The 14,541-nt window shown below is 39.9% G+C and overlaps 1 protein-coding gene across 3 annotated transcripts in view; it reads left to right on the top strand.

Moving 5' to 3' along the window:
- The window catches only part of PLCB1 (phospholipase C beta 1), a 691,592-nt gene that overhangs the window by 226,376 nt on the left and 450,675 nt on the right, over nt 1-14,541 (top strand). For all 3 annotated transcript variants that reach the window (XM_067707502.1, XM_067707500.1, XM_067707501.1), the window contains exon 3: nt 6,313-6,381. In XM_067707502.1, the coding sequence (XP_067563603.1) occupies nt 6,313-6,381 (69 nt within the window). The remainder of the gene's footprint in view (nt 1-6,312; nt 6,382-14,541) is intronic.

Raw genomic sequence — 14,541 nt, 5'->3', positions numbered from 1 at the left:
GTCAGTTCTCTCATCTGCAAAGGGGAGGAATATAATACTCATGACAGTGGTGCTGCCAAGACTGATGAGATAATATGTATGAATTATCTTACAATTCTCGGCACGTGGTTGGTTCTCTGTTGGTAATAGTTAAAAGTATTATTGCTGTTGTTATTATTAATTATATTATTTGACTTTGCCTCTTTTAGTGATAGGAAACTTTTATCTCATTACAGTAATTTTTTTCAGTTTTATTTTATTAGCTCAAAACTGTCAATAGTTACAGTTCATAACACATGAACTAGTTCATTGCTTTTTCTCCATTTCAAATATTAGTCTTATTGATATTTCGCATTTAACTGTGACATTAAAAGTAAAACCAATTTCCTCTACAAGTTGCCTCTTACTTTATTCTCTTATTTTGTTTCATGAACTATCTCTGGAGTACTAGATTTTCATATCACATTTTGTTTGTTTCTTTGTTTGCATTCTGTGCTTTTCTTCTAGATGCTTTACCTGTCCATTTTTGGCTTTTCTACTGGGGTCTTTTCCCTTTCACTTAGAATGGGAACTATTACAAGAATAAGGATGTATATGTATGCAGGACTCCCTGCTTGCTAAGTGGAGATCTCAGTTTAATATCTCAGTTGATTGAACAGCAGCCCACTGAGAAAGGTATTGCTGGCGTTGGCATCTCTGTTTGACAGATAAGGATTCAAGGCACAGACATCTGTGGTAACTGGCTTAATAATGCATAGGTTACAAATGATAATTCTGAGAGACAACTTAAGTGTTCTGCCTTCTAGTTCTATGAAATTTGCACCATATTAAACATAGAATTTCTTAAATAAAGAAATCCAGATGTATCAACTTTCTTTTTTCTCTGCTGCTTGGTATTGATGACCTGGGCATCTCATTTCCTTGGATGTTTCCTACTCTGAGTCTCCATTGCAGACTGGGAAAAAAAGAGAAGAATCGAGGCTAGGGAACAAAGACAACAAGAGACCAGGTGAAACAGGGTGCAAGGACTTTTTGAGAAGTATACTAAATACATTTTCACTCCCTCAGAAGTGGAATCAAGTTAAGGAGCAAAGAGTCTATTTTGTCTGCTTCTCTTTAAAATAAAACACTTCATTAACTGACTCTAAAGTTGTTTTATTTAAATGTTGGACATTTTAGGGGGGTTGGCAGTCAATAAAACATATTAATGTCTTCTCCTTTTGGGAAATTGAGGTTGAACAACTTAATGAATATACCACACGGGGAGGTATACATACCCAGCCATTAATATCTTCCCTGTGTAATGTTTATGACTGTAATCGCTGCTCTGATTATATATTGTGTGAACTTGAAGCACATTATTATAATGGGTGGCAAATGGAATTTGGTGACAATGCACAGAAATTGGTATCCTGGAAGAGGGTTGCGTTTTAAATCGTATTCTTTCTTGAGTTTTCATTGCATTTCATGGATCATCTACTTCACAGTGTGTTGGTGGCTGATGGATTGAAATCCTTCTGCTGAATAGTAAACATCAGAGATAATTTCGTCTTCCCTTAGCTCGTCTGTCTCAGTTTTCTCATCACTCATTCAAACTATCAAAAGTAAATCCCTGATTACTGTTAATTCACTTTTGTCCATACTGACCTAGAGAGAAGACACATCTGACCACACTTCAGGGCATGCATCGGGGGTCCTAGGAATGTGGTCTCCAAGCTTTGCAGGGGCCATTGTGGGCCTTGGAAATAAAGGGTTTCTGTTAGTTCTTTCTTACTTTGCTGGTTCAGGTAGCCCACAGGGCTTTGGGCACCCCAATACCCTTTCCTTGTTGGATGGGCTTAGAGGCAAGAGAGAACAAATTTCCTCCTTTCACTTTTCTAAATGTCTCTAATGTTATGAAGTGTAACACAAAAGATATATAGTGTAGCATTTTCAACAAAAATAAAACAATTTCAATGATTGCTTGAATTTCTGAACAGAGGCATTTATTCTACAGAGTAAAATTTAATGCTAAGGACACATTAGAATAGGAGTTAGTGGCATTTGTCATTTGATAGTTTATGTTTAATTAAGTCAAATCTGAGCCTAGGTTATTCACCATTAGGCACACTTTTGCATTCAGTAGGTATGAAATTTTTATTTGATAGTTCCCTATATAAAGAAATGACTGTTTTAAGTTCATCATACAACATAGTATAAGTAGTGTATAGTTTTATCAATCATGTTCATCTAAAAAGCCTTATGATAACAACCCTGTGAATTAGTACATCAGTGCTTTTCAGTATGCTCCATGGACCAGTGGCAACAGCATCACCTGAGAGATGCAGGTCCTCAGGCCTGTCTCAGTCCCACTGAACCAGAAACTCTGATGGATGGTGCTCAGCCAATTTATGTTTTAACAGGTATTCTAGGTGACTCCAATGCAGCCTTTGAGAACCACTGATATAGGAAGTATTATCATACTCATTTTATAGATGATACAATTGATGCTAAGTGTGGTCTGATAATTGGCCAAATACATGACTAGTTAATTTTAGGGCCCTTCCTCAAACCCAGGTTTTCCACTTAAAAATCACAGGGCCTCCCTTTCTTAAAGAAAAGAGTAAAGGAATAGTAAATCCCGTAAACTGGAAAACAGTAACTCCTAAATGAATTGAGAAAGGGACCATTTTCCTGCTTTCTCATCATGCAAGTGGGATGTTAAAACTATTAACACAAGAAAATTAACCTAGAAAAGTTTTAATGACACAAGTAACATTTTTGTGGTCCCATGCATTGAGTTCCTCATTTTCTTTTTAGTGGAGGAGCGAATAGGATGTAGTTAAGTCCCAGAGGGGTGGCTGTTGTGTGTTAATAGAAGTGGGAGACTCTTTTAATCATGGCTTTCTAACCGAATGAGTCCGTGGATAGATTTCCACCTGGGTCTTTCCTATGCCACATTACCCACGCTGAGAGTGCCCTGCGGTGGTTTTCCTGCACGCACGATTTTTACACGTGCTCCAGAGTCGCTGTGGTATCAGAATGAAAACCTAGGGCAGCTGGCGCTAACTACCCCCCTGTGACTTGGGAAATGAATGTTTCCTCTTGAGCTGAAAGTAGAAAACAGCGTTCATGATCTGTAACAGAAAAGTCTATAGAATGCTGCCTGCTACGGTCTATTTCCTTGTGAACTCAGTTTGGGCTTTGTGTATAAAAACAAATAAGTAAAGTTTAAGTCTATTGTTTATTCAACTGGAATTTCCTTGAATAGAAAATGTTATACAATTAGGTAAATGTACCGTGTATGTGTGCGTGATTTTTATTCTGCATATATAAAAGAACATCATGCCACATTTATGGAAAAGTGCATCAAACCATCAAACATACATGCCAGTGTTTTATGAATAATTACAAAGAGGACGTGCAGATAACGACTGCTAAGTTCAGAAGTGACTGATAACTCTCCATGCGCTTCTGCTGTGTGTCCAGAGTGACTTGTTTTCTGCACAGGACTCCTGACTCTGTGCATTTGTGACTGCTGTTTCCTCTCCCTGGAACCCTCCCCACCAAACACACAGAATTATAAGGCTGGCAAACTCCTTTTCCTCCTCGCGCGTCAGCTGAAAAGATGCCGTAGCCCTTTGTAGTCCACGTCTACAGTGCACTTTGAAATGTCTCCTTTAGAGTATAATCATTAGCTTTGTGCATGAGCTCCTCTTTGTATTTTGAGCTATCATTCCTCAGTACCTAGCCTGTACCTAACACATTGCAGCATTCAATAAGTAATGCTCGACTGAATTAATGACTGGTATGTCCACTTGGATAAAGCCCTCAAGCCAGCATCTCCAAAATGCAGTATCATTTTGCCCAAACTTCCAAGCCCCAGCGAGGAAGCTGGAACCCCTAGAACTGTAGATGCCTCCTGTCTTTCCTTTAGTCAATTCTACCTCCTTATCATCACTCTCATCTTTGTCCCCAATACCTCTGCCCTCATTTGGTCTCCTGTCTTTCAACACTCTACTCAGTTCTGGTCTTCTAGATTAAGCTTCTTCAAGTTTGGTTCTCCTCCTGTTAACTCCTCTTTCAACAAATGTTTTTGCTGCCATTGCCATGGAGATGAAGAAACCTGGGCCAAATGCTCCACCTCTTCACATCTGAATGCTTTGTATGCATTTGCCTAAGTGAGGCCTTGAGTCCAGCAGTTGATACCGTTGGTTTCTAACGCTCACTAGGTGACCTTTGATATTGTGGATGGTGCGTCCTTGGGGGAACCATGGCACCTGCTACTCTGTCTTGCAGGATCCTTGCTGGGTTGCTACCTATCACACCCCAGGGTTTGGGAGAGTTTCCACAGAGTCATGCACAATAGAGAATGGGTTAAGGAATTCACTAAAATGGGGGAAAGCAAACTTACAAGGCCAGTGTGAGCAAAAGAAGAGAAGGCGCTGTTTCCTGTCCTCCCTGCAGCCCATGGAGACGTGTGCGGGGCCAGGTGTTTTATTGGACCTGCTGTGTGGTTTGCACCCCAGTGGAGAGATTCCATCTCATCTTTGACCCTTATTATGCTGCAATCATGAAATCAACCTTAGGCTCAGGAAAATAATCAGACCATTTTGCACCAAACATTTGGAATCAGGGGCAGCTGTTTGAAGGAATTGTCTGGGAACCCATGGCGCCAGTCCTTGTAGATGTTGGGGCCTATGAGAAATTATAGCCACTCCTGTCCAGATGCAGTTCCTCCCGCTGGGAGATGGGAGTAGATGCCTGAATCCCACTGGCTCCTTCTCTAGAAAACAGGTTGGATGGCTCTGCTTATTGCACCACAGTCTCATCTGGCTGGTGGCAGAGTTCACCGGATAACTCAGTGACGTGTGTGTCCCAAATTTCATGGCTCAGTGCCCTTAGCCAGACTTTCAGGATTTCCATCCTTTTGCCCAAATCCCTTTCTGGTCTCATCTCCCATGATTTTTCTTCATATGTTCAGCATATGGAATTCTGAATGTCGGCCATGTGGATCCCCTCCCCCACTGCCACTGTACCTTCCCTTGTGGTCTTCCTCACTCTTGGATGCCCCCTTATCCCCCTCTTCTTCCCACCCGCTTCCCATGCATTATTCTCCTGCTCTGAGCACTAAGGGCCATGAAGACCTCAAGGTTCTGCCCGAACCTCTGGTCCTCTCTTGTCTGGATATTTGCTCATGTGGTACACTCCAGCTGGGTGAGCCCCTTCCCTCCCCACTTCTCTTCTCTGTGCTCCACAGACTTTTTTCTGAGCCTCTCAGGGAAAAATGATCTTTTCTCTGTTGACCGCACCGCCTCCCCCACCCCAGCAGTTAACTTTAAAGTTGGCATTAGCATGCTCTCCCTTGTCTTATGCGTACACTTTACTCCACAGGTCCATCCAGAGAAGCAGCCATATCTTTTTTTTTTTTTTTTTTTTTTTTAGCGGTATGCGGGCCTCTCACTGTTGTGGCCTCTCCCTTTGCGGAGCACAGGCTCCGGACGCGCAGGCTTAGCGGCCATGGCTCACGGGCCCAGCCGCTCCATGGCATGTGGGATCTTCCCGGACTGGGGCACGAACCCGTGTCCTCTGTATCGGCAGGCGGACTCTCAACCACTGCACCACCAGGGAAGCCCCTATGCAGCCATATCTTATATGTCTTGTACCCTAGAGTAACTTGCATGTTATAGGTGTTCAATAATATATAGTTAATAAATGAAAAGATCAGGGCATAAGGGATGTGTGCAAAAGGCTGGGGTGCAGGTAGGGGAGGCAGGTCTGCGTCTTTACCTTGGCCAGGTGGGCTGGGTATCCTGTGAGCTGAGGGGAGCACCTCCTTCCACTTCCCCGTCCTAATCCCCCACCCCGCTCACAAATCCTCACCTACACTCAGAGTGACTCTCAGGATTATTTTTCAGCAAGGGAACAGGAAGGCCTGATTCATCATGACTTAGGAATGGCTTGTAGGATAGGCTGGGGACCCAAACCACACATACTATACATTTCAAAATGTATTATGACATATATATATATATATTATATATATATAACTGAAAACTATGTATATATATATATACTATATATATATAGTATATATATATAGTATATATATATATACTATATATATATATATATATATATATATAAAACTGAAAACTAGCAAGTAGCTATCTTTTTGTTTCCATTCCAATTTGATCAATAGGCAATGCATGTAAGAGGAAAAATATCCCAACAGCAGAGAAATTTTCAGGCAAGTCTTAAGATAATATTATTTTTTAAAGTGATGTCAATGCTATAAAACAAAGAAAAAAGATCTGTGTGTATGCTTAACGATTTCACATTTTTGCCTTCCAGGAGACGGAGCTGTTAGATCTCAGCCTTGTCAAAGATGCCAGATGTGGGAAACACGCCAAGGCTCCCAAGGTAGGAAGTGGAGTGTAGTATGCACACCAGCTGCTGCCTTGATTATTTAGCTGTGTCCTGGTATCAATTAATTGCCCCAGTTAAAAGTTTCTTCTGTTGTAGATGTTATAAAACGCAATAAAACAGCCAGTCCTTTCAGAGACCAGTATGCTCTGAACACTACCATTTTTGTTAAAAGACGGAAACAACGAGCAAATATAGAGGCAGTTGGACATGGGGCTTGCTTTATGCCCTCGAATCTTATTTTTGTTTTGGAAAAAAAAAACAAACAATGCCAAAGTTACTGGGTAATTCTAAATATTCAAAATGTGCTTAAAAGTATTCGAAAAATTCCTTGAGCCTCGTGAGCATACGTGAACTAACCTTTTAGACAGATAAACAAGACCCTTTAGCTCAAATGCTTTGCAGTTGGAATCATTCCATCCGTGAAGCCAGAGAGTGTCAGATCTTTCTGCTGTTCCTAGTGTTCCTAGTGAACACCCGCAGACTTTGGGATCAGTTATGTGGAATGTCAACTAGCTTGGGTTTGAAAAACTTACTGAAGAAATATCTAAAGCAGTGTTTGCAGTTTATTTAGTTTTGGAAGATGGTTTAAAAATGTTGAATATGGGACTTCCCTGGCTGTCCAGTGGTTAAGACTCTGTGCTTCCACTGCAGGGGGCATGGGTTCATTCCCTGGTCTGGTAACTAAGATCCCGCATGCCATGCGGTATGGCCAAAAAAAATTATTGAATAAAACATACATATATTTTAAAAATTTAGATTATCTGGTAGGGTATAGTAGCAAGATGTGTTGACTTGCCATCAAAGTGGGAAACTACTCTTTACTCTATTTAAATTTTAGTACTTTAAAGACTTCTTCTGTAGCACAGAGAATATTGGCAAATAGGGAAGTACAGGTGCCATTCAGGGACTCTTGCCTCCTTCCATAATTGATATAAAACTAGCGATTTTCTATTTGAGTATCTACCTGCAACTTTTGTTTTATTCCTTAAAAAGTCAAAACACTTTCTTTGACATCAAAAATTAGCTGTTGCTGTGGAGATGCAGGAAGAGAAAAAGTCACCTACAATGATTATTCTTCAGATACCTAACAGTGCAGTAGTTGCTGGCAAATTTTGTCATAGAGCAAACAGGCAAATACTGCTTTTATTGCTGAAGGGGTTAAGATGATCTACAGGAAAATGTGGAAAATGAAAAGAGAGAAAAATCAGAATTATTTTCAAGAGGGTTTCTATAGGTGTTTCATGTGAAAACGGCCCATTATTTACATTCATCTCTTAGTAATACAATGATATTTCATTGGTTTGGTCTTTCGGTTTTGTATCAAGCTTATCATCATTAATGCTTTGTTGATGATTCAAAATTGTTCAATTTTCAGGGTAGAAAACAAAGTTTTTTCTTCTTCTCTCAACAACATTTCAGCCAGGTTTCATGTAAGCCTGTTATTGATAGTTCTGAGAACTATATTGATAACAGTTATGAAGTTTGTCTTTCAACGCAAGTTTATTGGCCTAACTTGAAGTTTCATTGTCAGTATTGGTTAAAGACAGTTGCCTACCCTCTATCAGACCCCCTTTGTTTCTGGACTTAGGGAAGTCAAGTCAATTCTTCTGACACATGGAGACTTGCTTTCAAGCTTGACTCTTTTACTGCAGCCCACAGCCTGCTTATCAGTTAAGTGTTTCATTTTATGTACGTGGTTTGATAAATGTCTGTTGAATGATGAGAAATGAACAGAACTAGGGTGTGTACTCTGCTCAGTTGATAAACCACTATTAGATTCTAAAAGGCTTCTATTGAGGACAGATTTCAACACTCAGAGTGCTCTGGCTTTTACTGTTTTTTTCCACTAAGATTTGCTTTCTCTGTGGATTATCCATGTTCTTGGTTTTTTTTTCACTTCCTATTCCCTGCTGGGGTTCAAGCACCTCAATCTATTTTAATATTTTCAAAGCCAGATTCTGTCACATGTTACCTGTGTGAAATTCCTGAGACTTCTTCCTCGCTGGCTAAATGGTGATAATACTAATACTAATGCTACTAATAATAAATGCCTACTTCATATCATTGCTGTAAGGATTAAATAAAATAATTCATTGGCAAAGATTTAGCAGAGAAGTTCTCAAATTTAAGAGCTTGTAGAATTACCTGGAGAGCTTTGAAAAAAGACTGATCCCTGTTGTCTACTTCCAGAGATGCTACAAGAATCTAATTAAATGTGCAGTGTGGCATCAGGGTTTTGAAAAGTAAATTTGCCACAAAATTTGAACACTGCTGCCTGAACTCATCACCACTATATAGTAAGCACCCATTCAGTAGTAGCCACTGTTGTTGGTATTATCATCATTATTTTTGTATTTATTATTATTAAAATTACAATTCAGATTTGCAAGAAGTCAGATTCATTTCACTCAACTTGGAAAAGTTGATGTTATAAAGAGAGATTGGAGCAGGGGCCTGGCTGAAAGGGGCTTGGTGGATGGACAGGCAAGAAAGAAGTAGGTATTAATGCCAGTTCTAAAATCTTTAAGTTACAAAAGAAAACCTTTGCTTGAGCTGGATAAATAAAAAGATAATTTATTAAAAAATGATTGGAATGTATTGAACAATTCAGTGGAATTTCTGGGTTTAGATGAAGTCGCATTCAGCTGCTCAAAAAATTGTCACCAAAGAATAGGTGCCTCTTTCTCTCACCAAACTGGCTTCCAAGGTGCTGGAAGGGATTCCCTTTCCATCCTTAGGGTCCCCATGGTGGCCACCTCTGCACACTATCCCTGGCAGCTCCCAGCTTCCCATGTGGCAGCAGCTCTATGTGGCAGGGACCAAAAGAGAAGCTAGTTTCCTCCAGAGTATTCCAGAATGATTGCAGCATAGCCACCTCATAGAAGGGGGCATATGGACCGGAGGCGGAAAACTAAATAAGAGGGGACCATTGTGTTGGCTAGAACAGAAGCAGCAGGACAATTACAGTGTAAAGACACCAACCAGTATGGAGTGAGAAAAGCTTGGGAACTTAGGACAAGAAGGCAATGTAATATGAAGACAGATTGAGTGGAAGACTTTCTGCGGGGGCTTATATATCAGAGAGGAAGGTGGAACATGTGTGGAGCAGATACTATTTATCAAAACACCCAGGCACCCTGCAAATATTTATCTGTGTATTCATATTATTTTTGTTTTTCACAGCATCTCATTATATAAAAATTCACAATCTAGTTGAAGATGAACTGTTTTCTATGCCTGCTGTGATTTGAAATAACATTTATAGGACATGAAAAAGCTTCTACGTGTTGCCCCGTTAATGAATTTTAAATGTAGACTCCCAACGCAATGCATACGATTCCAGATCTGCTTTTCTGTACACAGCTTTTGTTCAAGTTATCAGTTTTGAAATTTCTCACTGGAGAGAAATTGGGAGATTTTTATCCAAAAGGAAAAATCACACTAAAAAAATCTTATCCTTTGAAATCTAAAATGTATTTATGTTTCCTTTCTTGCTCTCTCCTTTGTCTCCCCTTCCACCTTCCCTACCTTGCCGTCCCCCCTCCTGCCCCCATGTTTATGAAGCACATGTAAAGAGAAACGTTCTGTGTTATATACATCTTGTCTATGCCATATACACATGCTCTCTGGATCTTCATTTCAACAGGATCTTTGCTTTTTAAGGGAGGGTTTATCACTGTGGTTTCTGATCTGTTAGTGGCATAGCATTAATAAAATGAATTAGGCCTAACTAGAATGAAAAATATCAGTGTCTTGTGCAGAGCAAGTTTTCTGATACTTTTGTGTGTGTGTGTGAGTGTATGTTCTAGAACACAACAAGAAGTGTATTTTTTCTGTAGGCTATCCCAGAAAGTTTTCAGCAGCATTTCTGATAAAGATAGTTTCTTTATCTTCAGGATTCTTAGGAATTATTTCATCCTTAGGAATGTTGAAAAGTAGATGGGACTAAGAAAGTGGAGATGTGGTTTTGGGTGCCCACTCTGCCATTAACGAGCTTAAGTTGTTCTTTCTATCTGTGCCTCTACTTCCTCATCTATGAAATGGGTGTCGGGGGAGCACAGGATTTTAGGTGTGTAAGTCTTGTTAAGTATTGATTCCAACTTTTAAGGGCAGTTAATCAAGCCAAGGCACTCCATCTTACAGATTATAAAACATGTCCAGCAGGTTTACATGACCGAAAACTTCTTACTTTGGTCATAGCAAATCAGGTGAACTTAAGAAAAAAAGTCAGGTAACATTTGAACCAAGATAAGGTCTTATGCAAACAAAAAGAAAAGAAAAGAAGAAAGACATGTCAAATTTTTCATGTGAACTTCTTGAAAGTTCTAGGTTTGCTTTGGATTCCTGAGGGAGTAATACCACAGTTACAGAGGCCCTCCCAGGTTTTAGTCCATGATCAAGCCTCCATATGCATGCAGCAGTATCACTGAAAAATGTGTCTATGGTAGTACTTTCAAACTGTATTTTGTGCAAAGAAAACTGCTTCTTTTGCTTAACTGACAATTACCTAGTTCCTCCTATCAGTAAAAGGCAGTGTATTTCAAGTGTGTGATATTAATTTGAACACCGATACCTTGTATATATCCAGGTCACAATTAAATTCTAGGTGGTACAGGTACTCCCTACTTTTCGAAAGTTCACTTTACACCACTGCGTTTTTTTCGAAAGGCCTACATTAGTATGTGTTTTAGCTAAATGAAAGAAATCTGAAGAGGATTTTCACTTTTACAAAACATGGCGAAAAGCAGAAAAATAGCATTCAGCTTTTGTTTGCGGCGGAAGAGCGCTTATAGAGGTAAGCCTTGAGCGGGGCACCGCCAAGCTCCTTTCCTGGGAACGGTACTCAGCCTCAAGCCACCCCAGCTTTGTGCCGTGTCTGTGAACATCTGTGCTTTTTCTCAGTTTATTTTGTGCCTCCCTTAGCAAGATGTGCCCTAAGGTAATTGCTTCTTCACTTTATGCCATTTCAGCTTGTGAAAACTTTCACAGGGATGCTCTTCTTTTCGATAATGGGGGAAATCTGTATATAATATCACCACAATCACATAAGGTAGATTAGAGTAAAACTAGATTTTAAAAGCTGATCAGGTTTTGTTTTCCTAATCCTTATATAAAAATGATGGCTTTTCAATTTCATCATTGTTTTGACAAATGGACATTGAGTATCTGTTTCTGCCAGGCACTGTTCTGGGCACTAGGAAAACAGCAATGAACAAAAAAGACAAATAACTCTGTTCTCACCTAACATTTCTTTTCGGAGTAGGGAAGAGGTGGTAGTGGTAAACTGACTTTCAAAAAAAGAGAGAGAAAGAAAGAAAAAGGAAGGAAGGAAGGAAGGGAGGGAGGGGAGAAAGAAGGAAGGAAGGAAGGAGGGAGGGAGGGAGATGGAGGGGAGGAAGGAAGGAGGGAAGGAGGGAAGGAAGGAAGGAGGGAAGGAAGGAAGGAAGGAAGGAAAGAAGGAAGGAAGGGAGATGGAGGGAAGGAGGGAAGGAGGGAAGGAAATCCCTGGTTTGTTGTGTTTCCTGGTTTCCTTTGGGTGAATATTCCGAACCTGATGGGTTTCAAACCACACTCTGACATCACCGAGAGTTGGAAAGCAGTGTACACCACAGCCTTCAGCCCTGTGAGCAGGCTCCCTCCAGCACTGCTCTGGGTGAGGGAAACAGATAACTGATAAGTCCCACAGAGACAAATAAAACAAGGACAGGAGACCATAGACCATGAGTGATAAAGAGGCTTCTTGTTTTATTGAGCCCTAGTGAGTAAGTTCTCTTGATAAGTTGAGATCATATAAGCAGAGACATGAATTAAGAGAAGGAGAAGCATTCCAGGCAGAGAGGGCACAGCAAGAGCAAAGGCCCTGAGGTAGGAACAAGCTTGGCATATTTGAAGACCAAATAAGAGGCCAGTGTGGCTACAGTGGAGTGCAGCAAAGAAAGGTGAAAGTCAGAGAGGTGGCTGAGGGCCACATTATTTTGGGCTTCGTAGGCCATGCTGATGATTTTGGCTTTTCCTCTGAGAGACATGGGAAAGGATCTGAATGTTCTGAGCAGAGGAGAGACAAAGATCTGACCTAGCTTTTAAAAGCATCACTGGCCACAGCCTTGAGAACAGACCACAGAGGACAAAGAAAAAAGCAGGGAGACCAACTAAATGGCTGTTGCAAATATCCTGGTCAGTGTTGATGATGAATTTTGACCAAAAGGTGTAGAAAAACACCAAAATCTAAATATGTTTTAAAGGCAGAACCACAGGATTTGTCAATGCATTGGATGGGAAGTATGGGGAAAAGAAAGGATTCAAGAACAGCTCTGAGTGCTTTGACCTGGGAAAGTGGGAGACTTGAGTTGCCATATCCTGAGATGGGAAGGAAGAAGCACATTTAAACAGAAAAATTCAGCTTGGTCTTTGGATATTTAAAGTTTGAGATGCCTATTAGACTTCTATCTGATATCATATTTGGATCTGCAAATCTGGAGGTCAGGGGAAATGGCCATGGAGTTATACATAACTTTGATTCTTTAAAGCTCAAGGCCAAGGGAGGTCTCCTAAGGAACGTAGGTGTCCAAGAAAGTTCTGATATCTAAACCCTGGGACCTCCAGCATTCAGACTTTGAGGAGATGAGGAGGAACCAATAAAAGAGACTGAGACTGGTATATTCCCCCAAAGAATGGAAAGCAGGAACCTTAAAGATACTTGTATACCCGTGTTCATAGTAACATTACTTACAATGACCAAAAGGTGAAAAAACCCAAATGTCAATCAGTAGATGAATGGATATACAAAATGTACTAGATACATAAAATGGAATATTATTCAGCCTTAAAAATGAATGAAATTTTAACACAGGCTACAACATGGGTAAACGTAGGAGAAAGTATGCTAAGTGAAATAAGCCAGACACAAAATGACAAACATTATGTGATTCCACTTATATGAGGCAGCTAGAGTAGTCAAATCCATAGAGTAGAAAGGAGAATGGTGGTTTCCGGGGCTGGGGGTAGGGGGTAGGGGGAGTTACTGTTTACTGGGGACAGAGTTTCAGTTTGAGACGATGAAAGGCTCTGCAGATAAATGGTGGTAATATTGTGCAACAACCTAAATTAATGTCACTAAACTGCATCACTTGACAACCATTAAAATGATAAATTTTATGGTATATATATTTTGCCACAATAAAAAAAAGAGAGAGAGAGAGAGAGAGACTGAGAAGGAACAGCCAGTGAGGAGGGAGGAGAATCAGAAGAGAGCATATCTTGGATACCTAAAAAAGTATTTCAAGAAGGAGGGAGTTGTCATTTGGCTAAAATGGTGGAATTTCCTTCTAGTCCTTTTTTTTTTTTTCACTTTTACATACTTGTAACTTTATTGAGATACCATTTTATATATGCTTTAAATGTTTTCCCCATATCAATAGCATCAAATAGGTTATTTATTTAAGGGCTGTCAAATCTTCAATAGCTCATCACAGAATCTGGATGCCAATATGTAAATCTCATAATGAGCTGTTATTTGGATGTTATACAACAGTGGTTTCAATGAATCATCCATGAGTACTGGAATTGTGCTTTATTTACTGTCCCCCTTTGCTGATTATAAGCTATTTGCCTGACTTTGAACAGATTTCACCATTGTGTGAAGCCGCAGTCATAAAATTTGGTGTAGATATTTGAGGTTTACTAAAGAATAAGAAAACCCTTTATACAACAAAGTAAAGGTTTCTCTCTCTTTCCACTCATTTGCTGAGGAGATTTACCTTCAGCCCATAATCTTGGTTCCAACTGTTTCTTAATTTACCTGACATGGTGCAATAGCTGATTTGGGGGTGTGGGGTGTGCATTTGTTGGGGTCATTTTGTTTACATAAATGTTTATTTACATCTTTACAAAATGGAGAAAAATAGGGCTACAAATCCACAGAATTATCAATGTATGTGTAATGGTTTTGACAACTATTCACATTTATCTCCAGATGTAAATTATATGGCATAGTTCCTTTTTCATGTTCATTAAATTCCATAGATGTCAGTGGTTTCCTTGGAAACGAAAACCTTTATATAACTAGTTGGAGATTTGGTAGCAGAAATATCAGGATGCTGAGGGGGGTAAGGAATGGTTCCCTTAGTAGATCTTTGCATTTAAAACTCTTCTGTC

Source organism: Pseudorca crassidens, chromosome 15 (assembly GCF_039906515.1).
Source record: "Pseudorca crassidens isolate mPseCra1 chromosome 15, mPseCra1.hap1, whole genome shotgun sequence".
NCBI lineage: Eukaryota > Metazoa > Chordata > Mammalia > Artiodactyla > Delphinidae > Pseudorca > Pseudorca crassidens.
Note: the sequence above shows the minus strand (reverse complement) of the source record. Positions and strands in the feature narration are given on the sequence as shown.